Source organism: Heptranchias perlo, chromosome 14 (genome assembly GCF_035084215.1).
Source record: "Heptranchias perlo isolate sHepPer1 chromosome 14, sHepPer1.hap1, whole genome shotgun sequence".
Classification (NCBI taxonomy): domain Eukaryota; kingdom Metazoa; phylum Chordata; class Chondrichthyes; order Hexanchiformes; family Hexanchidae; genus Heptranchias; species Heptranchias perlo.
This window is the reverse complement of record NC_090338.1, coordinates 8,881,542-8,909,177: the sequence shown is the minus strand read 5'-3', so window position 1 is coordinate 8,909,177 and position 27,636 is coordinate 8,881,542. Positions and strand designations below refer to the sequence as shown.

General features: G+C 40.2%; 2 protein-coding genes and 1 long non-coding RNA gene across 3 annotated transcripts in view; 1 reads left to right on the top strand and 2 right to left on the bottom strand.

Moving 5' to 3' along the window:
• LOC137332307 (uncharacterized) overlaps positions 1 to 9,602 on the top strand; it is a 58,666-nt gene extending 49,064 nt beyond the window's left edge. The window contains exon 4 of the long non-coding RNA XR_010965624.1: positions 7,510 to 9,602. This is a non-coding gene — a long non-coding RNA (uncharacterized lncRNA). The remainder of the gene's footprint in view (positions 1 to 7,509) is intronic.
• LOC137332614 (protocadherin-10-like) lies at positions 4,551 to 7,181 on the bottom strand. Its single transcript, XM_067996572.1, has one exon. It carries the CDS (start codon positions 7,179 to 7,181, stop codon positions 4,551 to 4,553), a length of 2,631 nt encoding a protein of 876 aa, XP_067852673.1.
• Positions 9,603 to 14,453: 4,851 nt separating the features above from the next.
• LOC137332639 (uncharacterized) lies at positions 14,454 to 27,244 on the bottom strand. Its single transcript, XM_067996598.1, has 3 exons — positions 24,770 to 27,244; positions 24,095 to 24,201; positions 14,454 to 17,028 (listed from the first exon to the last, which is right to left on the bottom strand). Exons 1-3 carry the CDS (start codon positions 27,242 to 27,244, stop codon positions 14,454 to 14,456), a joined length of 5,157 nt encoding a protein of 1,718 aa, XP_067852699.1.
• Between the last annotated feature and the right edge of the window lie 392 nt (positions 27,245 to 27,636).

The following is a 27,636-nucleotide window of genomic DNA, read 5'->3' as shown; positions in this document are numbered from 1 at the left end:
CTCCTCAACTACATCATCCATTTCCAGTGCTATAATAGTTTATTTGATCAATACTGCCAACGCCCCCGCCCCTCCTTTCTTTCCTTCACTATATTTCATGAATACTTTGCAGCCAGGAATATTAAGTACCCAATTTTCCCCTTCGTTGAGCCAGGTCTCTGTTATTGCCACTATATTATAGTCATTGGAAAACTGATGAACGTGCGTTTTAGCCATCGTTATTTGAGCAATATGTATCAGAAGCTCTTCACCAGCAGAACGTCTTTGACGCCTTCGTCCTGATCATAGAATAGCCACTACACAACATCGACTCTTAGTTCAACTAGATCGAAATGCTGTGTTTCAGCAGTATCTGTTAGGCCCTAAACCCTGGAGATATGTGTGTATTCGCATGCTCGACCAGCTAGTTATAGCTTTCAGCTGCTGCAGTTCCACGATTTATGTATAGTTATATCCGAAACATTTGTCGTCAACATTGTTTAAGGATGCAAGCAACACATAACACAATGTGCAAGCTACCATGATGTTCTAAACATCCAATTTCCACGTCGTAGACTAGGTTTTCCAGTCACCCCTGCATAATCAGAATCATCATTTGGAGGGGTTGCAAAAAAAAGCCATGACTAACGTAAAATTGACTCATACATCTATCAAGCTATATCGTATAACAATGTACCTCTAAAGCATATGAAACCAGCGTTATGAAGTATGAACGCTAGGTATAAATTGTGAGGCTGGGTACAATAATTGAATATAGGTACAGACAACTGATCTGGAGGCATAAAAAGGAAAGCAAAAGCTTCATATTTCACCCACACAGATCCATAACCAAAAAGGCAAGCAAAGCCTCTCGTGCGCAAGATTTTTCACCATGCATGACAATTGGATATGTCCGAAGGCAGCAGGTATCTAATTTAACCTGAGTTAAATTGTCGAAATTACGTATTTTTTATAACCTGCCAAGGAGTGAGAGAGGTTGTAGAAGAGATGGCCTAGATAGACGAACAATATTCAAGACCTGGACAGGATGTGTTTTAAAGGAGGTTAAACAATTTGAAGATAAAATACATAGAAGAATCATAGAATCATAGAAGTTACAACATGGAAACAGGCCCTTCGGCCCAACATGTCCATGTCGCCCAGTTTATACCACTAAGCTAGTCCCAATTGCCTGCACTTGGCCCATATCCCTCGATACCCATCTTCCCCATGTAACTGTCCAAATGCTTTTTAAAAGACAAAATTGTACCCGCCTCTACTACTGCCTCTGGCAGCTCGTTCCAGACACTCACCACCCTTTGAGTGAAAAAATTGCCCCTCTGGATCCTTTTGTATCTCTCCCCTCGCACCTTAAATCTGTGCCCCCTCGTTATAGACTCCCCTACCTTTGGGAAAAGATTTTGACTATCGACCTTATCTATGCCCCTCATTATTTTATAGACTTCTATAAGATCACCTCTTAACCTCCTACTCTCCAGGGAATAAAGTCCCAGTCTGTCTAACCTCTCCCTGTAAGTCAAACCATCAAGTCCCGGTAGCATCCTAGTAAATCTTTTCTGCACTCTTTCTAGTTTAATAATATCCTTTCTATAATAGGGTGACCAGAACTGTACACAGTACTCCAAGTGTGGCCTCACCAATGCCCTGTACAACTTCAACAAGACATCCCAACTCCTGCATTCAATGTTCTGACCAATGAAACCAAGCATGCTGAATGCCTTCTTCACCACCCTATCCACCTGTGACTCCACTTTCAAGGAGCTATGAATCTGTACTCCTAGATCTCTTTGTTAACATGTTATAAACAAAAGAGGAAATTGAGGTTTTCAAGGCGACTTTACCGATGGTAGAGATATAAGAGTTTTATTTGATGTCCAAGTCAACGGTAACAAATTCCATTAGATCAACAACTAACATTAAAGCCGGAAAAAGTCGTACCTGTTGGGTGGTCTGGCTAGAAAATCAGGAACTGCGTCTTCCAAAACGGAATTAAACGAGATTGTCAATATTACAGCAATTACAGGACAATTTAACTCAGGTTAAATTTCGGAAATTGCCCTATTAGAGAAATACATTTGTGCATTGAGGGAATTTAAATGATTGAAGATTAATTTACGTAGTCAGATCATCATCAAAATACTGTAGAGTTTCATTTGATGATCTAGTGAAGTTATTACTGAGTAAAAAGAAATGGGTGAAGTAAAGGATACCAGTGGAATTCTTGAGCTGATGGAAACGGCTCAGAAAAAGCAGCATTAACTGCAACACAGATACAGTATCTGAAGAGGAAACGAATCTTTGGTTAGATATCATAAAATGGGAACATGTGCAAGAATATACAAAGCCAGACGAAAGCCTTGACGATGTTAGAGGGTATAGTAAATGGATCACCAAAATATTGAAGAGCTACAGAGGTGTGTGGGTTAGATAGGAAGATAATCAGTGCCCTAAATTCAGTTGGGGTCCACAAATTAGACTAGCCTATTTAAGATAGTGGATAATTTGATATTAGACAGCAGCTTTCATAAATTCTGATGTTTAAGATGTGGAAAACATTTGAAAGGGTAGGAAGTATATTGTTTGAACCTGGCAAAATTTCCCATCAGGGTGAAAGCTGCACTGGGAATCGAAGCGATTGTATCGGAAAGGGGAAATTTCAGATTTATATATGCAAGTTCAACAGCAATAGATGGGACGCCAGATGTTTTACTACATTCAAGCGAGCTGGAGATCGGAAACGGACGATGGAGAAAAACTTGATGTTATCCAAAGTGGTAGAACAGAAAGCAGTATCGAACGAAGTTGTTTGCCAAAATCCTCAAGATTTGAGCAAAAGTGAAAATAGCAGACAGAAATCAGAGCTATCTCTTCAGGAAAGATAGCATTTGAAGGAACCAAATGGCTAATTATCGGCTTCTGGAGTTGTTGCTATTACTAAACAATTCGTAGCTGCCAATGCAACTCAGATACTGCCTACCCGTTCGCTGCGTGATATTATAACTGATGATGGCACGGATGCTAACAACAATAAAGCAACCGTAATAATCATAGTTCTAAGTGACTGCTAACTTTGCACGCATCGGTTCTTCAAAGAATTGCAACGACATTCCCAACCAATCTTAAGAATGCTGCCAGGTCTTCTTGGCTATTCGGGCACAGATGCAGCACGCCTTCTTCTTCAAGCAGCCTTTACGTTGCACCAAATAAGGTTATACACTCAAGACAGGAAACACTTGGAGGAAGAAGAACTGGTGGAACTACAACAGCTGAAAGAATGATTACTTGCTACAGGAGACAAGTACACGGAGAAGCTTCACGTTAAAAGTATTCAAAGTAGCATAAGTGCCTGGTTGACATTCCTTTTCAACAGGAATTACAGGAACACAGGAAGAGGAGGAAGCCCTCGAGCCTGTTCGGCCATTGAAATAGACCATGGCTGATCTGCTCCCCAACTGCGTCTATGCTCAATATCCCTTGATGCCATTACCTAGCAAATATGGATCGATCTCAGCATCCACGGCCTTTTGGGGGAGCGAGTTCCTAACACACACTAGCGAAACTCTCTGACTCACTGCATGTTGTTTTCAAGAATGACACATTTAGGCACATTTTGATTCTCATAGACAACGGAACGGCTAACTTCTTGCAAACAACCAGAAAGCAAGGAGTTCATTGAATTATAACAGGAATGTTGTCATTGTTGAGCAACTTTTGGCAGCCATCAGCTCTAACGAGGGACAACCCTTCGCTGTAAGCTGCAAGATGGCCTGAACAGTAGGAAATTTTACAATCAAAGAAGCCTTGCTGCGTGGATGTCTGCAGGTGTTGCTCCGGGTCAAAATGTGTATAGCAAATTTCGGAAAGTTCAGTGCATGAAAGAAACGTCCAGTCCTATCAAATTTCCCAATGACAGCTTGAAAAGAAGCGAAACCTAAAGAGTCGAGGGTTGTCATTTTATACGTCACAGGCAGATTTGTGTTCATGGTCGATTGCCCAAGTAATTGTAATGCCAAGAGATGAAATAACTGAACAACCGTCTCTCTGGGTAACTAAATGCGTTGAACCCCCTGCTGTGTAATCATACAGGTAATCGTTACATGTATTAGATGCGTTTCCATTAGTGTATGACACGAAGGACTGAAAGAGTTCTAAACATTCTGTGCTCCCCTTCAGCTCTCTGATTTTTGGGCTCATGTGCGAAATAAAAACCTTAGTAATGCTGCGTGTTGTGTAAGCTACACAATATTTGTTATATTCCGCTGGTATAGCTCCAGTTCCAGAAAAGAACAACTATTGTATCATATAAAAATAAATCAGAAAGACGGAACCGTTAATGGTGCAACATCAACTTTCCCTTGCCCACTTCGTTTTACTCATACAGGTTCCGAAAGTTTCACTTTAATTTCACTTATTACAAAATGGAGTAATGTTAACGTATTACATATTGGTAGATTACATCAAGTGAAATCAGTATATTTTGTAATAAAAGCAAATCATCCATTTTGGCAGATACGATTATGATATTTCTAGAGATTTGCTTAAAAAAGAACTCAAATGCTGGAAATATGAAATAAATACAGAAAATGCTGGAAGTGCACAAAGGTAGATCGGTTTGTGAAAGTTACAGTGTGCTTCTGTCTGTGCCAGCGGGTTAGCTTTGCTTTTCCAGCATTTTTTGTTTTACCATTGAGGTGATCTCTTGTGTCTACACTACTCACCTCATTGGGTACATCGGGCCAGTTGCTTTTCGGCTTCCCAGTCTGCTGCGACACATAGCTAATGTTCTTTCCAATAGTTGCCGACATTTGCGGGCTGAATGGAGTGAAAAACATTTCACCCGGCTCCGGTGCCGATCGAATTTTATAACGGTAGGTTTCTGAAAGGGATCCATTTCCACGAACCTCGAGAATATTTGGAATGAACTGGGAATCCGGCACAATTTGAAGATTGACATTTGAATTCCGATATTCCGATTCTCTGGTGCAGCAACAATTAGCAAGAGAGCAAACCTGCCCAGAAGCAGGGCCTCTGCCCGTTGGGCAAATTGCGACAACAAGGACAATTATAACCACTAGCAGAATAAACGATGTTGCGCCCAAAGAAATTATTACGTAAAAGGTTAATCTCTGCGAGTCTTGTAAATCCTGGTGCGGCTCACTAAAGTCCGGTAGAATGTCTGCGTTCTCTTCGACTATTGTCAGCGTAACAGTCGTCGTGGCAGAAAGGGCTGGATGTCCGTTGTCTTTCACCTGGATAATTAGCCTTTGTATGGTGGCGTCGCTATCTTTAAATCGCCGAACACTTCTTACTTCTCCTGAATTATGTGAAACTGTAAAAAGGCCTGGGTCACTGGATTGTATAACCTGATAGAAAAGTCGTGCATTCTGACCAGTATCAACATCCGAAGCAATGATCTTTGTTGCCAAATATCCAGGATCTGCAGATCGAGGCACATTTGAATTGGTATGGTTTTTTGATCCAGGTAATATTATAACAGGAGGATTGTCATTTTGATCGAGGACAATCACATTCACAGCAACATTGCTCGAAAGTGATGGTGATCCAGCATCTTGAGCTCGAACGTGGAACTGAAAACTTTTAAGATGCTCGTAATCAAATTGCCGCTTCGAATAGATAGTGCCATTATCCGGGTTGATATAGACATATGAAGACACCGGTACTGCTTGAACCTGGTTCTCCACAATAGTGTAAGAAAGTTGTGAATTTCGGTCCATGTCAGGATCTAAAGCTGTCACCGATCCAATAGAACTGCCAGGCGCATTGTTTTCCGTCACATAGGCTGTGTATGAAGTTTGTGTAAAGCGTGGCGCATTGTCATTTATATCTGAAATATGCACAACGACAGTTTTTTTCGTGGATAATGGAAGGGATCCACGGTCCTTACATGTGATAGTTATTTTATATTGAGGAGCGCTTTCCCGGTCCAGTACAGCATTGGTGACGAGTCTGTATGAATTTCTAAAGGAAGATTTTAGATCAAAGGGAGCATTTGGAGAGATCGAGCAATCGGTATATCCGTTTCTATTAGAATCCCGGTCTGATACACTGATCAAAGCTATCACAGTCCCAGTCGGAACGTCCTCACTGATTGTACCGTAAATTGAGTTTACAATCAAATCAGGAGCATTGTCATTGACATCTTTGATCTCCACTCGGATGTTACAGTGTGTAGATAAAGGTTGTGCACTTCTGTCCTTAGCTTCCACATCAATCTCATAAACATTCGCTTTCTCAAAATCCAATACTCCCTTTACTTGGATCTCGCCGGATATGGGATTAATCCTAAACATTTCAGATATTCCTTCCTCATTGTAACTACTAAAAGAATAAACTATCTCACCATTAGGCCCCTCATCCAAATCAGTCGCGTTAAGTTTAATCACCAAAGTGTCCGGTGGCACATCTTCCATTAAACTGACAGTGTACAACGATTGCTGGAAAACAGGAGCATTATCATTTGTGTCCAAGATAATAATAGTTATGTGTGCAGTACCTGACCTCTCTGGAGTTCCACCGTCAAGCGCTGTTATTGATAAACGGTGCCTTGATTGTTTTTCCCGGTCGAGGAAGTTCTCCAGCACTAACTCGGGTAATTTCCATTTTCCACGAGTCTGTATATCTAAAGTAAAATGTTCATTTGCAGTGAGCTGATATGTGCGGATAGAATTGTTTCCTCGGTCAGAATCGTGTGCGCGCTCTAAGAGGAAACGCGCTCCAGGCATCGCTGATTCTGCAATTTCCAAATGAATTTCACTATTCGGAAAACTCGGAGAGTTATCGTTTACATCTAGAATCTCAACTTCCACACGGTACTGCTCCACGGGATTTTCAACTATCACTTCCAAAGCCAGTAAACAGGTAAGACTGTGCCCACAGAGTTGTTCCCTGTCTATTCTCTTATTCACAAATAAAATTCCATTCATGCGATTTGCATCCAAATATTGTATTGACGATGCAGATACGATTCTGAATCTACGGCGTGATAGTTCCTCCACGTCCAAACCCAAATCTTTTGCGATTTTTCCGACAAAAGCACCGTGTTCTAGTTCTTCGGGAATGGAGTAACGAATCTGTCCGGAAACCAGATTCCAGGCACAAAGCAGAAAGATGGATGATATCGCTGGTTTTCTCAGCACCCAGAGACTGCTCGATTGTGTCATTTCTTTTGCATGGAAGATTGTTTCAAACCTCAAAAATTCTTTTGCTTCACGTTCTGCATCACATCCCAAGTAAATCATTCAATGTGGGGAATGACCTGAAAAACGAAAGCATCTTCTGAGGAGAAGGCGTTCGTATAAACGCCATCATTCTTTCTGCTTCCTTTCCCCGGTGTTGGGGGATGGGTGGTGGATCTCCAGCTGTATTACATCTCCTTATTGGTAGACAGCGACACAAAGAGTCTCAGCCTATAACTGCACTGAGAAAATATTAAAGCTGAACTTCACTGAAAATATCAAAATTACAAGTTTCTGGACATTATCCCTACAGGTTCAGAATGCAATCAGCAAATGAAATTCTTTGATCGGTATGCCGGAGAAGTTCGCGTTTATCGACGCCACAAGAAACAAACAACTGTTTGTCTGCAGTGCCATTTGGAAGCAGGATTCAAATTTTTTTATCAGACTTATATAAAATATCTTAGAACTTACCTCGTTGTAAAAATTCCAATTAAGCAAAAACATTATGTCCCTGATTTAAAATAACATTAATTGAAATGTAGAGTAAATTTCATCACCGGACAAAATCGCCCATTTAAACTTTGTCACAGTTCTTCACTCTTGCTCGAAGTGAACATTAAACTTGATTTGATATTCGAGGGTCTTTCAAATGATTAATCTGCTGAAATAAGATTTGACCTTTTGCTTCTGGCTGTGGTTAGATACATCTTCGTGTGGGTCAACAGTACAATGTAAACCTGTCTTCCTGAAGGTTGCACGAGGCATTAGAGAATTGACGCTGTAATGTTTCACGCTGTTCAAGCAGTGATAGGGTTGCTTTGAAAGATAAACAATTTTGCATAAATGTGGTTCAGGCATATCTGTCTAGGCGGGTGAATTGTTGTTAAAACTGCTCCACTTCTATTTTACCTGTTCTGTTGCACCAGTTGGGATACAAAATTAATAGTTCTAGTTAATTGACTTATCTAGTTTCTATTCAATAGTAAGGGGTCGTTCATGGTTAAGCCGTCATATTAGTGTTGTGGAACAAATGTGCCTTAATCGATCCTTATAGTATTATCAACAAGCTCAAGGATATAACAGTAGCTTTAGAAAAAGAGAAGCCTTAAATATTTTAGCAAAATGATTTTTTTCAAAAAGTAATCGAAAGTATAGTGACATCTATAATATATTTTAAAATCTTATGACATATGTATTTCTTGTCAAGAAAATATTACTTCCTGCAACGTTTATGGCGAACACTTCTGTGTCATATTTTTCCATTATAATTTCCTACATTCACATTTTACAATGAAAATTACCTATGAAAACTTGTCACGTTATCATTACACTCTCCCTCCTGAGGTGGTGCTACAGTAGTTCACTTTTGCATCTCCCAGCTCCTGAGCCAGTTCAGTAGATAAACCTCAATGCTCCAAACACTCCTATTTCCCTGCTTTCAAAATTTGCCTAAACGTTGCTATGCTAAACACAAATAATAAAATAAAATCAATGCGTTATTTTAAAATAAGAACAGTTTGTACGGCTTTAAAATCGGGACTGAAATATATCTGTAAATCTGGGTGCAATTGTTGCCTCGCCTCACTCCCAATTTTACAGAAAAACACACTTGGTCTGAAATCCCCATGAGCAAAGCCACAGGAAATCAACTAGTTTTGTATAATTATTTAGCCCAAATAAACACAAAGAGGATGAAGATGCAATCAATCTTGGGTGATCAGACTTTTAAGTGCATAAAAAAACATATCGAGAAAGCTCAGAAAGCACAGATTTTACTTAACTGAATTGTCAGTGAGCATACCAACCTGGCAGCTTGAGAGACAAATAGCTTTCTCCTGAATGTACATTTAATTCCTTTTGACGTACAAGAAGAGTTTTGGCACACAGTTTTACAAACGTATGTCAGGTACATGAATGTTAAAAGTCCAAGTCTGTTTCAAATTACTGAAGAAATGGAGTAGCAAATAGTTAGCAGTTCTTAGGATTTCCACAATTGAGCACTGTTCAATTGTTGTGTAGACAGTTATTGATTGTCTAATTCTGTTAACTAGAACTCAATCTGAACAAACTCAGTTGGTTCTACTTTGACACCATGTATTTCTTATTTAATAGTTGGTTATCAATGTGATATAACAGCTCACAATAAGAAAAGCCAGCGACACATTATTTGCAATTGTCTAAATGGCTAACTAGTTTGTTGTAGACCAGATATTAATCTATCTCTAAAATAGATTAGAATTATCTATTTTTGCGGGCACTTCTTGTCTAGAAATTCTTACTTCTGGTTGTCACGTTTTATGTAACATTTTTGAGTCAACTTCTTCCTATTAAATTGTTATGTCGACATTTACGATGGAGAATTGTGTAATTTACAATGCTGCAATTAAACCTTCCTGTCAGTGATGACTTTGTAGCATTTGTATTCTGTCTTCCAACTCCTCAGCCTAAATACAGAGACACTCCTGTGCTGGAAGTAATTCTACTTCTATGCTTCCGAAATTGTTGTAAGTTTTACTATTTAAGTATAAATAATAATGCAAAATCAAATCTATAATATATTAACACTATTCCATTTGTACACACTTATTATTTGTAAAACTTAATTCCTATTGTCACATTTTCACAATTTTTGTATCAACTTTTTCCCAGTATAAATTCACATGTGCAATAATGAGGATTTGTTTTCTGGAGCGAATTGTTATGATCTGAAATGCATTGTCTGAAAGGATGATGGAAGCAGATTCAATAATAACTTTCAAAAGGGAATTAGATATATACTTGGAAAGGAAATATTCGCAGGGCTATGGGGAACGAGCAAAGGAGTGGGACTAATTGGACAGCTCTTTCAAAGATGATGAGCCGAATGCTGTATGGTTCGATGATTCTATGATTTATAACAAAAGCTGCCTATGTGAACTATGTGATGCTGTGTTTGCACTCCCTACGAATGATGCGCTATAGCACCTTTGATTTTGACCGAGTTATGACTGCGTCTCTCTGGCTCGGCTTCACAGGAAGACTACACTCTATTTTGACTCTCCACGTGCAATGCTACGGGTCACCAGCTGGAATCTATAAAATAGAAAAAGAGAAAAAAACTGAGGAAGAGCAAGGTCGGATTAAAGGCACTGGAGGTGGATTCAAGCGCAGTGTTCAGGTCTTGGACGGATTTGGGCTTTAAACAGTGTAAACGTTGGTGAAGATAAATAAATGTTCAGCAACAAGGAGAAATATATATCCTTAGGGTTAGCTTTACCAATAGAGCTGATGTGTGAGTTCTATATGACGTTAAAGCAAATGGTAAGAATATGACTGAAACAAGAACTAAAAATATTATCAAAGCTATGAGACAGTAACAATTGTTGGACATGAGCGCTATCGATAAACTATATCTTTCCAGAACTAAATTAGGTATCATTTCTACTATTCTATACACGGGTTAAGCAGCAAACCAAAATTTGTGTTTCAAAAATACTACAGAAGAGAAGAACCTTCTATGTCCTGTGCGATAGGCAGAAAGTTGATGAATATAGAGTGAAATAATCAACAGAGGCCAAATAAGCTGCTGTTCAATCTCAAATTATAAACTAAAATGAATGAATAATTTCCAGCCGTGTGTTGGCATGGATGTTCGGCAAGTGATGTTCTTGCCTTCGGACCAGCAGGTGGAGTTTAAATTCTTTTCTTGCCATATACTTGCTTATGTTCCCAATAAATGGACAGGAAAGAAAGACTTGCATTTATAAAGCGCTTCTCACGAACTCAGGACGTCTCGAAGCGTGTTACAGCAAATGGAGTACTTTTGAAGTGTAGTGGCTGTTGTAATGTAAGAAAGGCGGCTCCCAATTTGAGCATAATAAGATCGCATAAACAACAATGAGATAAATGACCAGATAATCAGTTTTAATTATGTTGGCTGAGGAATACATATTGTTCAGGACACTGGGACCAATCTCCATGCTCTAAGTCGAATAGTGCCGTTGGATCTTTTATAAGTACCTGAATGGGCAGACAGAGCCAGGATTTACCGTCTCATCCGAAGGATGACACCTCAGAAAATGGTGCACTTCCTCACTACTGCACTGGCGTGTTGGCCTAGATTATGTGCTCAGAAACTTAACTGGACCAGGAACATAAATACTGTGGCTACAAGAGCAGGTAAGAGGCTGGGCATTCTGTAGCGAGTGACTCACCTCCTGACTCCCTAAAGCCTTTCCACCACCTACAAAGCACATGTCAGGAGTGTGATGGAATACTCTCTACTTACCTGGATGAGTGGAGCTCCAACAATACTCAAGAAGCTCGACACCATCCAGGACAAAGCAGCCCGCTTGATTGGCGCCCCATCCACCACCCTAAAAATTCACTCACTTCACCACCGGTGCACCGTGGCTGCAGTGTGTATCATCCACAAGATCCATTGCCACAATTCGCCAAGGCTTCTTCGACAGCAACTCCCAAACTCTCGACCGCTACCACCTAGAAGGACAAGGGCAGCAGGCACATGGGAACAACATCACCTGCACGTTCCTCTCCAAGTCACACACCATCCCGACTTGGAAATATATCGCCGTTCCTTCATTGTCGCTGGGTCAAAATCCTGGAACGCCCTACCTAACAGCACTTTGGGAGAACTTTCACCACACGGACTGCAACGGTTCAAGAAGGCGGCTCACCACCACCTTCTCAAGGGCAATTAGGGATGGGCAATAAATGCTGGCCTTGCCAGCGATGTCCACATCCCATGAACGAATACAAAAAGTCTCTATTTTGTGACTTGAAGCTGCAACCTTCTGACTCCGAGGCTAGAATGCTACAACTGAGCCAAGGCTGACACGAAACAAGGGTGCGAATCAATGACTGACTGGAGTTTTTCTTGATTTATAAAAGCAACAGCTAGGAAGAGATAAAGGGACCTAGTAAAATTATTGGGCAGATCGAAAAATATTCACAGCTTTTGGAGATATTCAAAGTTATGCCATATGAATTGGAAGGAGTAAGAAAGAAATCTGAAGTGCGCAACATCATTAATTGATACACCCCAGCCAAAACACTAGCAATTACGAATTGGGTCAGTTCATTAATTTGGTCCATAGTTTGAGATATAAGACAAGCATTTTAACTTGAAATTATATACGCAAGCACTCGTTGGAAGGGGAAGTGTGATTACCCTGCTTAGCAAAAAGGACGGCATAAGCAAGTGTCTACCGAGAAAGCACATAGGGGCATAGGAACAGGAGCAGGCCATCAGTCCCTCAAGCCTGCTCTGCGATTCAAGTAGACTACGGCTGATATGTACCTCAATTTCAGTTACCAACCTTAGTTCTATATCCCTTGATACCATGCCAAAAAACTATAGATTTCAGCCTTGAAAATTCAATTTGTCCCAGCATCCACAGCCTTTTGAGGGAGAGAATTTCAGACTTCTAATATCCTTTGTATGAAAGCGTGCTTCCTGATTTTCTTCCTAAATGGCTAAATGTTAAGATTATGCCTCCTCCACATGCACAACATGCTTGCTAGACGGTAGGTGTCATACATAGAATGTATAAAAGAACCAACACAGGAATATGGACTGAGAATGAAAGATGGAAGAAATGGTATGGGACTGGGCAAGTTAAAATACACATTTCATTACTACAACATAAAGGATGCCATCAGGTCCAGAAGCCTTATGGACAACAGGGGGTTGATGATCCAATAGGCTTGGCAGGGCAAAATGTGATGTGGATCACAGTGCTACGATAGAAAGAAACAATTGATGAAATGTCTTTACCTACATTACCAACATTCGAAAAAGGGGAGGGAAAGTAATGAAAGATCAACTTTCATTTTAGGAAACCTAGAAAATGAAACGTCCGTATGAAAGATTAACGGGTCCCTTGGTAACTGATTTGGTTAACATAGAGCTTAGGTCAGCTGTACAGATCAAGAAGGTGCCAGGTTCGATCCCTGGTCTGTGTTGATCTCAATTGGGGGAAAACAGGTATGGTATAATTTGACGCAGCTTTCGTTGAAAGGAATGAATGTTGGAGGGACAGGAAGAAAGCCACTTGTGCATTTCCTTTGAATAAAGGCCGAGCACTCCAATAGTGAACTTACAGAAGTTACCAGTCAGGATGAAGTTGGCTTGAGATGCTTCATACTGATTAAGTTGCCGGTTTCGTACACAGAATGCTTACCAAAGACGGTAGGCGTGATACATAGAATGTTCAAAAGATCGATAAATAGGAAATATTGACCTAAGATCCACTGACAGGAAGTAGAAAAGTAAAAACAAAGGCGGACCATGGAAATAGAGGAAATAAATCTTGAAGACCAACGCAGCCAGATGATTTATAGTGTCAAATAAGACTGGTTTTATTTTCAGAAAATGATTGATTTCGGTGTATTCTGTCAGAGATAGGTACCACCGAGGTTACAAAGGTCATAAGCTGAGAAAACAGAGTAGGAGTTGGCATCAGTTTTGAATGAGAGATTGAAGACTTTAATAGATTTAACTGGTGGCGCAATGAAAAGGGTAGCAAGATTTATAAGGTGTTCAAGTTAACTCATAGGAACAAAAGACCTCAGATCATTGTGTCTCATCAGCAGCATGGAACACCTGTTAATATAAGGAACACCAGAAACGACGAGTTCATCAGAGGGGAAGCTAGCGCTGATATGATGTTTTTTTCAATTATATTTATTTTAAAGACGGGATTACTAGAAAATTATAATACCACAGTTTAGATGTCCTTAGTACTAAGCAAATCTGCTGGATACTACACAAGCTGTTGGCTCGTCTTAGTATTTGAGACTTTTGGTTTGCAATAGACAATTGCCAGATATTGCAAAAGTATTGCAGATTACTACACATTTCTTGTCACTACTTCCTTAAGAATTAATGAAATGAGTTTTGTACACAGTGCTGCCAATTAAAATAATCTATCTCTTGGCTTACTTCTCTTAGCTCATTCATTTGTCCAACCATTCACAGTATGATCAATTGCTGCGAGATGACGAAATGTAATATATTTCTATAAATTGCTTCAACTGTAAGTGAGTTAAGTTGGTAAACAAATCAAAACTATTATATTGGAAGAATAAAGCATGGATTATTGAGGTTTGTGGTAAAAGCTAAAACCTCGAACGCGAGAATTATTAATTTAACACAGAAAACCCTAGAAGAACACAACAGGTAGATCAGCATCTGGTCGTTAACTCATGTTTCCGATCCTCGTCGACAGCCGTGCATTCCCACAATATGTAATTTTATGCAGGTTTTTGTTTTGCTTCAATATATATTTTACTCACCTCATAGGCTTTATCAGGCCAGTTATTGGTTACTTTTCCACAACGTTCTGACACAGTTCTTCTGGTATTCCTCCCATAAGTTCCTGTTGTTGCTGGGCTGAACGGTGTGAAAAACATGGGCTCATTTGAAGCTCGTTGTGGCACCGAGCGAACTTTATAGTGGTATGTATCTGAAAGAGATCCATTCCCTCGTACCTCAAGGACATTTGCAACCATTTTAGGATCGGGCACAATCTGAAGGTTGACGTTTGAATTTTGTAATCTATCCTTGGAATCCAGCTCTCTGACGCAGCAACATTTAGCAAGGGCGCAACTCCCAGCATAAGCAGGACGTCTGTTAATTGGCCAAATGGCGAAAACAAGGGCAAGTATAACAACGAGAAGTGTGAATGATATCATCCCCAAAGGAATTATTATATAAAATGCTAAATCAGAAGATTGTTGTAAATCCTTGGGCGGATCACCAAAGTCTGACGGAATTTCTGCGTTCTGTTCACCTACTGTAAGCGTAACAGTAGCCGTGGCAGAGAGGGGTGGATGTCCATTGTCTCTCACCTTTATAACGAGCCATTGTGTGGTGTCATCACTGTTCTTAAAATGACGAGCAGTTCGAACTTCTCCTGAATTATGTGAAACTGTAAAAAGACTGGGATCAGTGGCTCGCGCAATCTGATAGAAAAGCCGTGCATTCTGACCGGAATCAGCATCGGAAGCAATTATTTTGGTCGCCAGGTATCCCGGATCTGCAGATCGAGGCACAGCTATCTTGCTGTGGTTCATTGACCCGGGTGATGTTATTACAGGAGGGTTGTCATTCTGATCGAGGATAATCACGTTCACGGTAACGTTGTTGGAAAGTAGTGGAACTCCAGCATCTTGAGCTTGCATGTGGATCTGAAAACTTTTAAGTTGCTCGTAATCAAATGTCCGCTGCGAATAGATGACACCATTTTCAGAGTTGATGGAGACATATGAAGTCATTGGCGCCTCCTGCATGTGGCTCTCCAGAATACTGTAAGAAAGGTGGGAGTTTTGGTCCATGTCAGCGTCCAAAGCTGTCACTGTCCCAATGGAACTACCGGGCGCATTGTTTTCCATTACATAAACGGCGTATGAAGACAGCGGGAAGCTAGGTGCGTTGTCGTTTATATCTGAAATGTGTACAACTAGGGTTTTGTTGGTGGTCAGTGGAGGAGACCCGCGGTCCTTGCACGTAACCGTTATTTTGTATTCAGGAGCACTTTCCCGGTCCAATAGATCATTTGAGACCAATCTGTATGAATTCTTAAAGGACGATTTCAGAACAAACGGGAGGTTTGGCGAGATCTGGCAATCAACATACCCGTTTTCATGGGAATCCCTATCTCTCACATTGATTAAAGCTATCAACGTTCCAGTCGACGCATCCTCACGTACTTCTTTAACAACAGAATTTAGAGTGACATTAGGAGCGTTATCGTTCACATCCTTGACAGTCACCTGAACAGTACAGTGCGTGGATATTGGGTGTGAACCCCTATCCTTAGCTTCCACATAAATTTCATAAATACTTGCTTCTTCAAAGTCCAATATTCCCTTTAATCTGATTTCCCCCGAAAAGGGATTAATGCTAAATAGTTCACGAGCCCTCTCTTTGGTGTAGCTACTGAAGGAATAAACGATGTCACTATTGGACCCGTCATCCAAATCAGTCGCGTTAAGTTTAATCACCAAAGTGCCCGATGGCACATCTTCCATTAGACTGACAGTGTACAACGACTGCTGAAAGACCGGTGCATTATCATTAGTGTCCAAGACAGTAATAATTACATGAGCAGTACCTGTCCTCTCTGGAGATCCGCCGTCAAGAGCTGTGAGCAATAGCCGGTGCCTGGATTGTTTTTCTCGGTCGAGCGTCTTCTCCAGCACCAATTCGGGCAATTTTGTTTCCCCGCGACTCTGCACATCTAAAACGAAATGGTCGTTCGGAGTTAGCTGGTATGTGCGAATGGAATTGACTTGCACGTCAGGATCGTGCGCGTCCTGTAACAAAAAGCGCGCTCCAGGTGTCGCTAATTCTGGAATTTCCAAACGGATTTCATTAACCGGGAAAGCGGGAGAATTGTCATTTATATCCAGAATCTCGACTTCCGCACGATACTGTTCGACGGGATTTTCAATTACCACTTCCAAAGGCAGTAAACAGGTAAGGCTCTGTCCACAGAGTTGTTCCCTGTCTATTCTTTTATTCACAAATAAGATTCCATTCTTTAGATTTACATCTAAATATTGTGTTGGTGAATCAGAAACAATCCTGAATCTACGGCGTGATAGTTCCTCCACGCTCAATCCCAAATCCTCAGCGATTTTTCCGACGAAAGCACCGTACTCTTGTTCTTCGGGAATGGAGTAACGAATCTGCCCGGAAACCAGATTCCAGACACAAAGCACAAAGATGGTTGGTATCGCTGGCTTTCTCAGCATCCAGCTAAGATGTTTGTCTGATTGTGACATTTCTTTTGCAGGGTGAAATTTTCGAAGCTCGTAAATCTTCCTGTTGATTAATGTCCTGAATTACATCTCAAGTAAACGATATAATTCAGGACATGGTTTGGAAAGCTGGGAGAGCGGCCGACGAGATGTTTCGTTTGGTTCACGTAAGCGCCAGCAATGCGTCGGTTTCCTCCCCCTGATGTGGGGGGATGGGTGGTGGATCTCTGGCTAGATTTCATCACCTTATTGGTAGACAGCGACGCAAAGAGTCTCAGCCTATAACTACACTGAGATCACAGTAAAGCCAGACTACTGAAAATGTCAGTCAGAACGAATACATGAATTTTGATGTAACTGAATTCCCGTCATCTTTGTATTTTCCGAAGTGACAACAAATCTTTCTCCTATTCCATATTTATATCTGTAACAGCTTTTGTCTGTACAATAGAAATCATATATGGCCCGCACAGAATGATCTGTAGACACTATGGTTTAATAATTTCTACGCAACTATGACATCGTAAATACAAGCGGGTGTTTCTAGTCTAAATCAGTGTTGTTGAATACGTACTTAGTAATTCAAAAGGTCAAACGAATTTAACTTTGAATTTTGATTCACTTTTGATCAATGTGAGAAAATCTTTTCAAGTACAGGATATGGGCCTAACGCAACATCAAATGATGCATTGGTTTCATATTCAGCATTAATTGAAGAACTGTTCGAGTTCTATCTTAGATCAAAGAAAGTATAGGGCCAATAACGTCGCAAAATGGCGCACTAAGGGAGGAGCCTTCAAAAGAACGAGATGGTAGCAATAGGTTACACATGGGAGACACACAGAAATTCTGTGTTTGACAAACTGAAATAAACAAGATTATCATTTCCTTCCTAGGAATCCATAGAGTAGATTAAATCGTAAATAGGTGTTCTAATGGCTTCAGGTACATATCAAATAATGTGGTTGCACAATATAAGGTTCGCGCCAGGCCTGACTATTGAGTGGACTAAACAGTAGAGAGCTGTAAGTTACACGTAGAAGGTATAATCTCAACTCTGGTGCTTTGTACCAAATGTGTGAATCAATAATTTAACAATGACCACTGGACATTCTGATAACGTCGTCAACTGACATTTAACTTTTTAGCGATGTTATGCCGACATTTATATCGCAATTTATTACAAAGTAGGGCAGTGAAGCTCTGTCCAAGCATTCAAGCATTCATGTGCAACGGTGCTTTGTTTTTGATCATGGGAGGTGCAGCAACAAGCAAAAATGGTTGTCCCAACTGCTCCTGCTGTTATACAGATACTGTTATGAGACAGCTGGAACATCATTTTAGCCTAAATGTTCCAATGTTGAATAAAGAGCACTAAAGCGCGTGGTCTGAAGTAAAATGTCTAATGTGGACTGTAATCATCGGTAGATAGGGTGTTATAATAAGTTGAAACAGTAATAGGTGTGAATAAAGATGTGATTTGTTGAAAGAACAGGGCCCAGTTCAATTCGGAGTCTTTGTGGCACAAACAGGCACGCAATTTGAGAGGAGCCTAACCTTTAGTAGGAGCTCCTAACTTGTTTACCAGGCCACTATGCTTTGGAATAAAATCAGAAAATGCTAGAAATACTGAGCAGGTCAGGCAGCATCTCTGGAAAAAGAAAAAGAGTTAACGTTTCAGATCGACGACCTTTCATTAGAACTTCATCAGAAATGTCCAAGCATATTGCAAATGAACATCAAAGTTTGAAGTGATAATTTACAGAGATGTCATGCAAAAGTGAGCAGAAGAAGCCCCGTTCCAACAGCTATACTGGCGATCATGAACTTGGTCAAAGCTTTCAATGTGTTGGGCAATTTAAGACTTAACATAGTTTTCAAAATTATAATGATGCAAACAGAAGCGAAATAATTGGAAGGGTAGCAGGCATCGTTTCTCTCAGGTAAAAATAACATTTTGTGCGAGGCAAAGGATGGCGACTGAAATTCGCACAACGATATCCCAATAAGGAATCAACAAATTCAAGAGAGGGGTAGGAAACGAATAATGCTGTTAATAAAACAGAAGGAAAAGAATGGAAGTGATATTAACAGGCGTCTGGAGAGCCCGCTTTGGAGAGGCACAAGAAGGAACCACTATTAGAGAGTCTGAGGACGCCAGTTCATACTTTGTTTCAATTAATTTACGTTCAGCAGCTCTAATTGTGGACTTTCAGAAGATACCGACAGAAATACGTTTGGCTTGGGATGCTTCACTCTGATTAAAATACAAGGTGCAATAGACAGATTTACCTGCATAAGGGCAAGGAGTGTTGAAACAAGATGCAGGGCAAGAGCTTGTACATGGCTGGTCAGGATAGTCTGGGCATGAAACCTCCGTGCACATTAGAATTTTATCAGTCATTTCACTGGATCACAAAAATAAAACAAAATTGTTCAAAGGGGATAGAGTAAGGATTTCCTGAAAAATGTTCTAGTGGCTGATTTGTAATGTCAAACAGTATTATTTACAGACTGCAACGTGCTATAGAAATTCTACAACAGGCACTTTTCCATGAGCACCTAGCCAGAGATGAAGATGATAAAGTTAAGTACAGGTCACCAAAAGCCCAGCGGTGATGATCACAAAGATAAGCAAAGGGGAGGGTTACCATTCGGCCCATCCTTCAGAACATCCTTCCATAGCAACATAGGGTCACAGCTTCTAGTTCCATCATGAATAATTACAGAGTTTTGTGGACAGTACCCTGCCAGAAGACCACTCCTGCTACTAATCACGTTTTACATTAGTGCTTCCTGAAATTAGCCCTGAACTTGCTTTTTATTAGTTTGTATAAATGTATCTTGTATTAAAGTCATCTTTAATACAACATAATGCTCTGGGTTGTCATTTTCTGCCCTGGGTTGATATTTTATATACACCCAAGGTGCGTTCTCATTCACACCTTTATGGGGTTAAGAGTCCAAGTTTTACTAACTTTTCCTCACTTGTCAGTCCTGTAAAACGAAGGATCAGCGGTAGAAACGTTCACCGCATTTATTCCTGTGCATAGTATGTGCAACGCAGGATCAGATCTGAACGCATTACTCAAGATGTATCTAAAGCAGAGAAGTATATAGCTTCATCATGTGCCTCTGAATATTGCTATACTGATTTTGCAAAATAACACAAAACTCTCTTCACTTTGTTAATTACTACACTCTGCACTGATTGATCATGGTGGGTATTGAGTCTGCCATCGCCCTCAGATCTCTTTCAGCTTCCCTCCTGGATATATGGACATGATTTATTGAGTAAGTGTTTCTCCCAAACATTCTTCCTGAATGTAGTACTTTGTGTTTATCTGTATTGAACTTCATGACCCACATTCATGCCCACTTACACATTGTCTCTAGGTCATTTTGTGATTCTTTTGCTCCCTAATGAGATTCGACTGTTCCCCCCTATTTACTATCACCCGCCAAATCTGTTTTCGTAGTTTTTCTGAAGCCAAGTCGTTCACCTAGATTAATACCAATGGGAAGCCCAACACCAGTCCCTGGGGCAGATTCCCCAATCTGACATTACTTCCTCACTCACACTGCTACTTACCATCCTTTATTCATTCCACGTTGCACCTTGTAAATCAACTACTTAGCTTTCATGTGGGTTTTTCCCAAATGATTTTTAGAAGTCCAGGTACACTATATCCCAAAGCATTCCAACATCTACTGGGAAACTCTACGTATTAGGTCAGTCAGGATCCTCACCCATTCCAATTAAAGCCATTTACTAGATCAAGTGTGTGAATTGATACTTGTTGGGGAGACGGATGGAGGATCATAGAGATATTTGAAAACATTGTACTTTTATATTTAAATGAAGACAAAAATGAAATTAGTATTCCTGAAAGTTGGCTCAGCAACAGGTGGTATGGAAAGAAAACTATGATAGAATATTGACATCTCGATTCTGGATGGAGCAGGCTTGATCCTCGACCACCATTTTCTTATGTAATGGTGTTAATGATCAATTCTACTATTTTGCCAATAATCCATATTAGATCAATGGGTTTGTTGTTATATATTTTGTTGAATTGTCACCTTTTGTGATAGTAAGTACCTGGTTCACTTGTTTCCAATTTAGTTGGATCTTATCTGTACTCATTGACTCCCTATCATTATAATCACTGTTACAAATTCGGTCCTGCCATAGATACCTGTTCAGGTTCATGGCATCATTCGTCCCCTTAAGTGATCTCAGCATCTACTTTTATGGCAGTTGTCTCACATTGCCCATCTTGTGCGATAACATAACCCCTGAGAGTAAAAACAAAAGCCCCTTGTGACCATGTCCGGATAGGTGTATCTCTTGCATCGAATTTCTTCAATCTCTCTAGGGACAGATCCATGTAATGCTAAATGAGGTCAAGCTTTGTTCGAGTCTGTAAGCTACTTTATCGCACAGTGATGGTACAGAGTAATATTTATGACAGCGTTAACTTAGCGCAATCGACAGACCTTTTCTTCCCCTAAAGATATGACTACAATAAATCTCTGATTCTATAATACTGTTACTGAGCACGTGATGTTATACTACGCATTGATTTATATTAAACAGTATGACCCCCTCTAAGTCTGTCCTACACTCCCATGGCACAGCCTTTCTCTCTGAAGCTTCTTGTCTTTTTGTCCTTTAATAGCACTTTGCTGTCTGCTTGGCTTTTTGCTCAGTGTGTTCTGATTTTTAAAACCTCTTTCACTGTTCTAAAAGCCTGCCTCCCTTCTTGCATATCAACAAAGGTCAAAGGGCTTTCCAATACAATGCTGAGAAGTGTCTTTCTGACTATCCAAACACGCTATCGACTTGCCTATTTTGTACACTGTAAGAGAAGCAACTTCTGTTCAGCATTTTTACCACCTTTCATCTGGGTGCTTCCGTTTTTCAACTCGTGAGAATTCAAAGTGTTTTAAAAATCCCAGCATTAAAAGTTATCCTTTAGACCACTACTCTCTTTGGAAAAAATGATCAAAAATCCAGAAAAGTGACAACCACCTTTTGTCAAGTCACGTATTACGTTCGGGCGTATATAATCGGTTGCAGAGGATTTAATGATTTTAATTTGTTTTAAATATGGAAATGTTATGAAATATATTAAATGTTGTCGTAAGATCTGCTATCATAGAGACATGGTCCCGGTCTCATGATCTAATTGAATGGTGGACCAGACTCAAGGGGTTGAATGGCCTACCTCTGTTATATCATATTATGTTAGTTACTTTTAGTTCGGCTTCACTTTCGTTCTGGCTTGCATCTTTAAGAATCCAATCTTCTTTAATAGCTGTAATGCTATAATGCTGAAACAATTTCTTACTGTTGTGTTTAGCGTCTATTACTATCCTCATTTATAGTTCTCTTGATGCCCCCCTGCTCGCCTTTTAAAAATACTTTTGGGGGTTTATGTATTGTTCCCAGCGAAATACCTTCCGCCCCATAAGCGTTATTACTAATATGTTTCCTTATTTTTCCCCATGGGACTTGTAGAGTGTGGTTTTCATAGTTCTCTCACTTTATATTAACTTGCAAATCCCATTTCAGGCCTTGGCTAATTTATGCTTATTGTTTCTTGGTTTGCATTTATTTACATACTTCTTAAATACATTCACTGTATTCGCAACTAAAGATTCCTAGAAAACACTCCAACAGTCCAAATATTTATGATCTCCTCTCATTCTTTTGAAGTTGATCCATTACAAATAGTATGTCCAAATATTAGGTTGGGTATTTTCAAATGTAATTATAATATAGTCGCCATTGCTCAGTGTGGCCACCAATCCCAACGTGATAACTGGACAGCTTTCTATTACCAAGTCGAGCTACAAGTTACTTCCGTTGGCATTCCTAACACAATGGATCACAAATATCACATATACTATCTCAGATTGTTGACCGTATGCACTAGTTCATACTGTTTCATAGTAGGTTGGTTACATTTCGTCATTATTAATATTTTTCAAGTTCCATACACCTTCCTGATTTCTTCAGAGAATACCCAGTTTCTTTTATTTTGTTATTGACCTTATGGTGTACAGAAAATAAAAGATTGTTTTTCTCCCTTTACCCAACCCACTTGCAGCCAGAATAGCTTGTTGAGATGATTATCTTTATGAACGGTTATTCTTCCTAAAACCAAAGTGTCTCATGTGTCTTTGTTACATCCTTTCCTGTCTAGAACCTCTTTCCTGACTACTCAAAATTCTTGGATAATGTAATTATTTTAATCACCAGGTGTAATCTGCATTTTGAGAATCCATGACACCATAATTTCCAATTTCCAAAATCAATTAAGTTATCTTCTTCCCAGTGGTTCTAGCATTTGTGGTTATGCATTCTAATAGATAATCTTTATCTTTTTAAAGTTTATGATTATTTGATCTTACTGGTAATGCTGGCGTTAATTTCATTCATTTTTTGGCCTGATTCCTTCAGTCCTTCTGCCGACTCATCCTTTTTGATCGTCCCTGCAAGCACATTGGAAGCAGTTCGGCTTAGGCGATGTCCATACCTTTTTACCAGCTTTCACCTGCCGAGAATCTTGCCTTACTATTCTAGAGGTAGAAATTGGTACTTGTTACACCTGTTTTATGGGTTTGAAATGGGAGCAAGGAAGACTTATTTCACGTTGCATCGTTCTGCGCCCCAAGTTTGCCTGAAGAATATCTGACTGGAAATTGGGTTGGGCCATTTTTTTTAGGCGTGAGTGTGGCCAAAGCAAATAATTGCTAGGCCCCTTCCATAAGCTGGTGAAGCAGGAGGCATGAAATTGAAGCCTCCCCTCCTGCGAGCTGTGGTGGAAGTGCGATATGCGCTGTCAGATCGCCCGAATATTTAGAAAAGATCGGACGTCTAATTTATAGCCATCCTCGGGCCTCTGCCTTCGGGCGCGCGCTGCCTCCTAGGAATCTGACATCCTCGTTTCTAATTCTCCTGTGCGCAGCAGGAGAAACGAATACAACATGAGCGCATCAGAAGTGATCTGCACTTCAATTACAGATGGATCAAGCACTTGGTACTGTCAATTCAAAACCCTTTAAAAGTCATTAGTTAGACCCTTTAAAAGTCATTAGTTAGACGTTACATTGGGCTCTACCCAATCAGCAAAGCATGTTTACCGTGATCACTGAAGACAAAAAGAACGGCCATTTTAGCAAATGAGAAATTACAGTCCAAACGCAAGCCTTCTGTTATATTTTTTATCTGAGGATGAGATTGCTAAACCAAAACTAAGATTCACAACGATTCTTTACATTAAACTTCCTCATGGGATCGCTATTAATTTCTATAAGACTGCTGTTCTTATTGGTATTTGAAGCTTTTGGTTGAGTGTATTCAATTGAAAATTATAGCAAAGGCGCTATAATTACTTGTCCATAAACTTTAAAGTATTAGTGAAATGAGACTTTTAAACATTGTAGCTATTTTGCAATATACCATCTGAGTTATCATATTCATTCATATTGTCATTCTAACTTAGTTCAATCAGCGATTATGAGATTGAGCAATGCATAATGTACGTTGCTCGATTTCAAGAAGTGAAAATGCTAATGATTTGTAAACTAAGAAACGCTGTATGGTCAGCACGACGTATTGAACCTTTGGTTAAAGAACGAGTTTTAGAATGTTGGAAATATGAAGCAAAAACAGAAAATGCTGAATGTGCACTGGATCAGCAGCTGAAAGTTAACTTAATATTTTTCAGCGGTAAGCCCTCCTGACGTCCACTTTAAGCATTTTCTGCTTAATGCAGGTGTCTGTTTTGACTCACCTCACTGGATAAACCAGTCCAGATATTCGTTGGATTTGCACCCTGTTCTGACACATTTGTTCTAGTTAATTTCCTAATGGATCCTGGCGCTGCTGGACTGGACGATGTGAGATACATGAATTCCATTTTATTTGGTTCCGTTGCTGATCGTACTTTATAACGGTATGTATCCGAAATGGATCCGTTGCCTCGAACTTCAAGGACATTTGCAATTAACTTAGAATCCGGCACATTCTGAAGATTGACATTTTGTAAACGATCGGTAGCATTCAATGAGCTCTTGCAGCAACAACTAGTTAGAAAACAACTTCTGGCATAAGTAGGATTTCTGTCAGTTGGGCAAATGGCGATAACAAGGGCAATTATAACAAGTAGGAGTATGAACGATATTGCGCCCAATGCAATTATTATATAAAAGGCTAAATTTGAAGAATATAGTAAATCCCTGTGGGGTTCCACAGAATCGTGGTTCAGTTCTGCGCTCTTTTCACCTATTGTGACCGTGACAGTGGCCGTGGCAGAAAGGGGTGGATGCCCATTATCTTTTACTTGGATAACCAGCCTTTGTGCGGTTACGTCGTTGTCTTTAAGTCGGCGAGTGGTTCGGACTGCTCCAGAACTATGTGAAACTGTAAAAAGTTTGGGATCAGTGGCTTGCATAAGCTGATAGAAAAGCCGCGCGTTCTGACCAGAATCAGCATCCGATGCAGTTATCTTGGTAACTAAGTAGCCTGCATCTGCAGATCGAGGCACCTGGGCATGGTCCTCTAACCCCGTTGATATTATTACAGGAGAGTTGTCATTCTGATCGAGAATAATCACATTTACAGTAACGTCATTGGACAGTGATGGAAATCCCGCATCTTGAGCTTGAATTTGAATCTTAAAACTTTTAAGTTGTTCGTAGTCAAATGAACTTTGCGAAAAGATGACACCATCTTCCGAATTCATAGAGACGTACGAGGTCACTGGCACTCCATGAATCTGGCTCTGCAGAATAGTATAAGAAAGGTGCGAGTTCTGGTCCACGTCAGGATCCAAAGCTGTCACTGATCCAATAGAACTGCCAGGTGGATTATTTTCCATTACATAGATGGTATATGAAGATTGCAGAAAGCTTGGCTCATTGTCATTTATGTCTGTAACATGCACAACGATGGTTTTGTTGGTGGACAACGATGGAGTCCCACGATCCTTGCATATAACGGATATTTCATAATCAGGAGTATTTTCCCGATCTAGACGGTCTTTTGTGACTAGTCTATATGAATTCCTGAATGAAGATTTGAGATCAAACGGGAGGTTTGGCGAAATCTGACAACCTGTTTGTCCATTTTTATGGGTATCCCGATCAGTTACACTGATCAACGCTATCAACGTCCCAATCTCAACATCCTCAAATATTTTGTTCGAAACTGAATTCAGAGACAATGCGGGTGCGTTATCATTCACATCCGTAATATTCACCCGAACGGTACAGTGTGCAATTAATGGAGGCGAACCGCTGTCCTTAGCTTCAACATTAATCTCGTAAACATCAGCTTCTTCGAAATCCAATATCCCTTTTACGCTGATTTCTCCGGATTTAGGATTAATGATAAAAAGGTCACGAACCCTCTCCTTGTTGTAGCTACTGAAGGAATAAAATATGTCACTGTTTGACCCATAATCCAAATCAGTTGCATTAAGCTTAATGACCATCGCGTTTCGCGGGGCATCTTCCATTAGAATGGCAGTGTAAAGAGACTGCTGGAAAATGGGTGCATTGTCATTACTGTCTAATACAGTGATGGTTATTTGTGTAGTACCTGACTGCTCCGGTGACCCACCGTCAATAGCTCTTAGTAGTAACTGGTGTGTCGATTGTTTTTCTCGGTCGAGAGACTGCTCCAGTATCAAATGGACTAATTGCCATTCCCCGCGACTCTGCACATCTAAAGAGAACTTTTCATTTGGAATGAGCTGGTACTCACGGATAGAATTGGTTCCGACGTCAGGATCGTGCGCGTTCTCTAACAAAAAGCGCGTTCCAGGTATCGTCGATTCGGCAATTTCCAAACGGGTTTCGCTGTGCGGGAAACTCGGAGAGTTATCATTTATATCCAGAATATCAACATCAACTCGGTACTGTTCCACCGGATTTTCAATTACGACTTCCAAAGCTAAGACGCATGTAATGCTCTGGGCACACAATTGCTCCCTGTCTATTCTTTCATTTGCAAATAAAATTCCGCTCTTGACGTTTGCGTCCAAATAATGCTTTGATGAGTCAGAAACAATCCTGAATTTGCGACTTGATAGTTCCTCCACCGTTAATCCCAAATCATTCACAATGTTTCCTACGAAAGCACCGTGTTCCAGTTCTTCGGGAATGGAGTAACGAATGTGCCCGCAAACCAGATTCCAGGCACAAAGCAGAAAAATGGACGGTATCGCTTGCTTCCTCAGCAACAACAGCCTTGCTGAATGTGCCATTTCTTTTGCAGGGGTGAACCCCTCGTCTCTCATAAATCCTTTTATCCTCTAATTTCTTGCATTATACCCAAATTAAAGAATATAATTTGGCAGCAGACTTGAGAAGCTTGGAGACCTCCTAACGAGTAAGATCCGTACATGAATATTAAGACCAGCAATCCCTCTGTTTCCTTCCCCTAGTGTTGGGGGATGGGTGGTGGATCTCCAGTGGTATTTCATCTCCTTATTGGTAGACAGCGACACAAAGAGTCTCAGCCTATAACTACACTGAGATCATGTTAAAACAAAACTTTAAGCAAAGTATCTGCCACAATCGTCCAGATTATTAGTACCTACGAAAATGCAGCCAGCATAGGAATTTCTCGTAACTGAATCCAAATGTTACAATTTAC

Excerpts from the sequence above, each read along its gene's own strand:
- LOC137332614 (XM_067996572.1), bottom strand. The coding sequence starts at position 7,181 with ATGACACAATCGAGCAGTCTCTGGGTGCTGAGAAAACCAGCGATATCA.
- LOC137332639 (XM_067996598.1), bottom strand. The coding sequence starts at position 27,244 with ATGGCACATTCAGCAAGGCTGTTGTTGCTGAGGAAGCAAGCGATACCG. Across the intron at positions 24,202-24,769 it reads GGACTGGTTTATCCAGTGAG|ATAAAAAATATAACAGAAGG; the intron begins GTGAGTCAAAAC and ends TCTCATCCTCAG. Across the intron at positions 17,029-24,094 it reads AAACATGCTTTGCTGATTGG|GAAGATTTACGAGCTTCGAA; the intron begins GTAGAGCCCAAT and ends ATTAATCAACAG.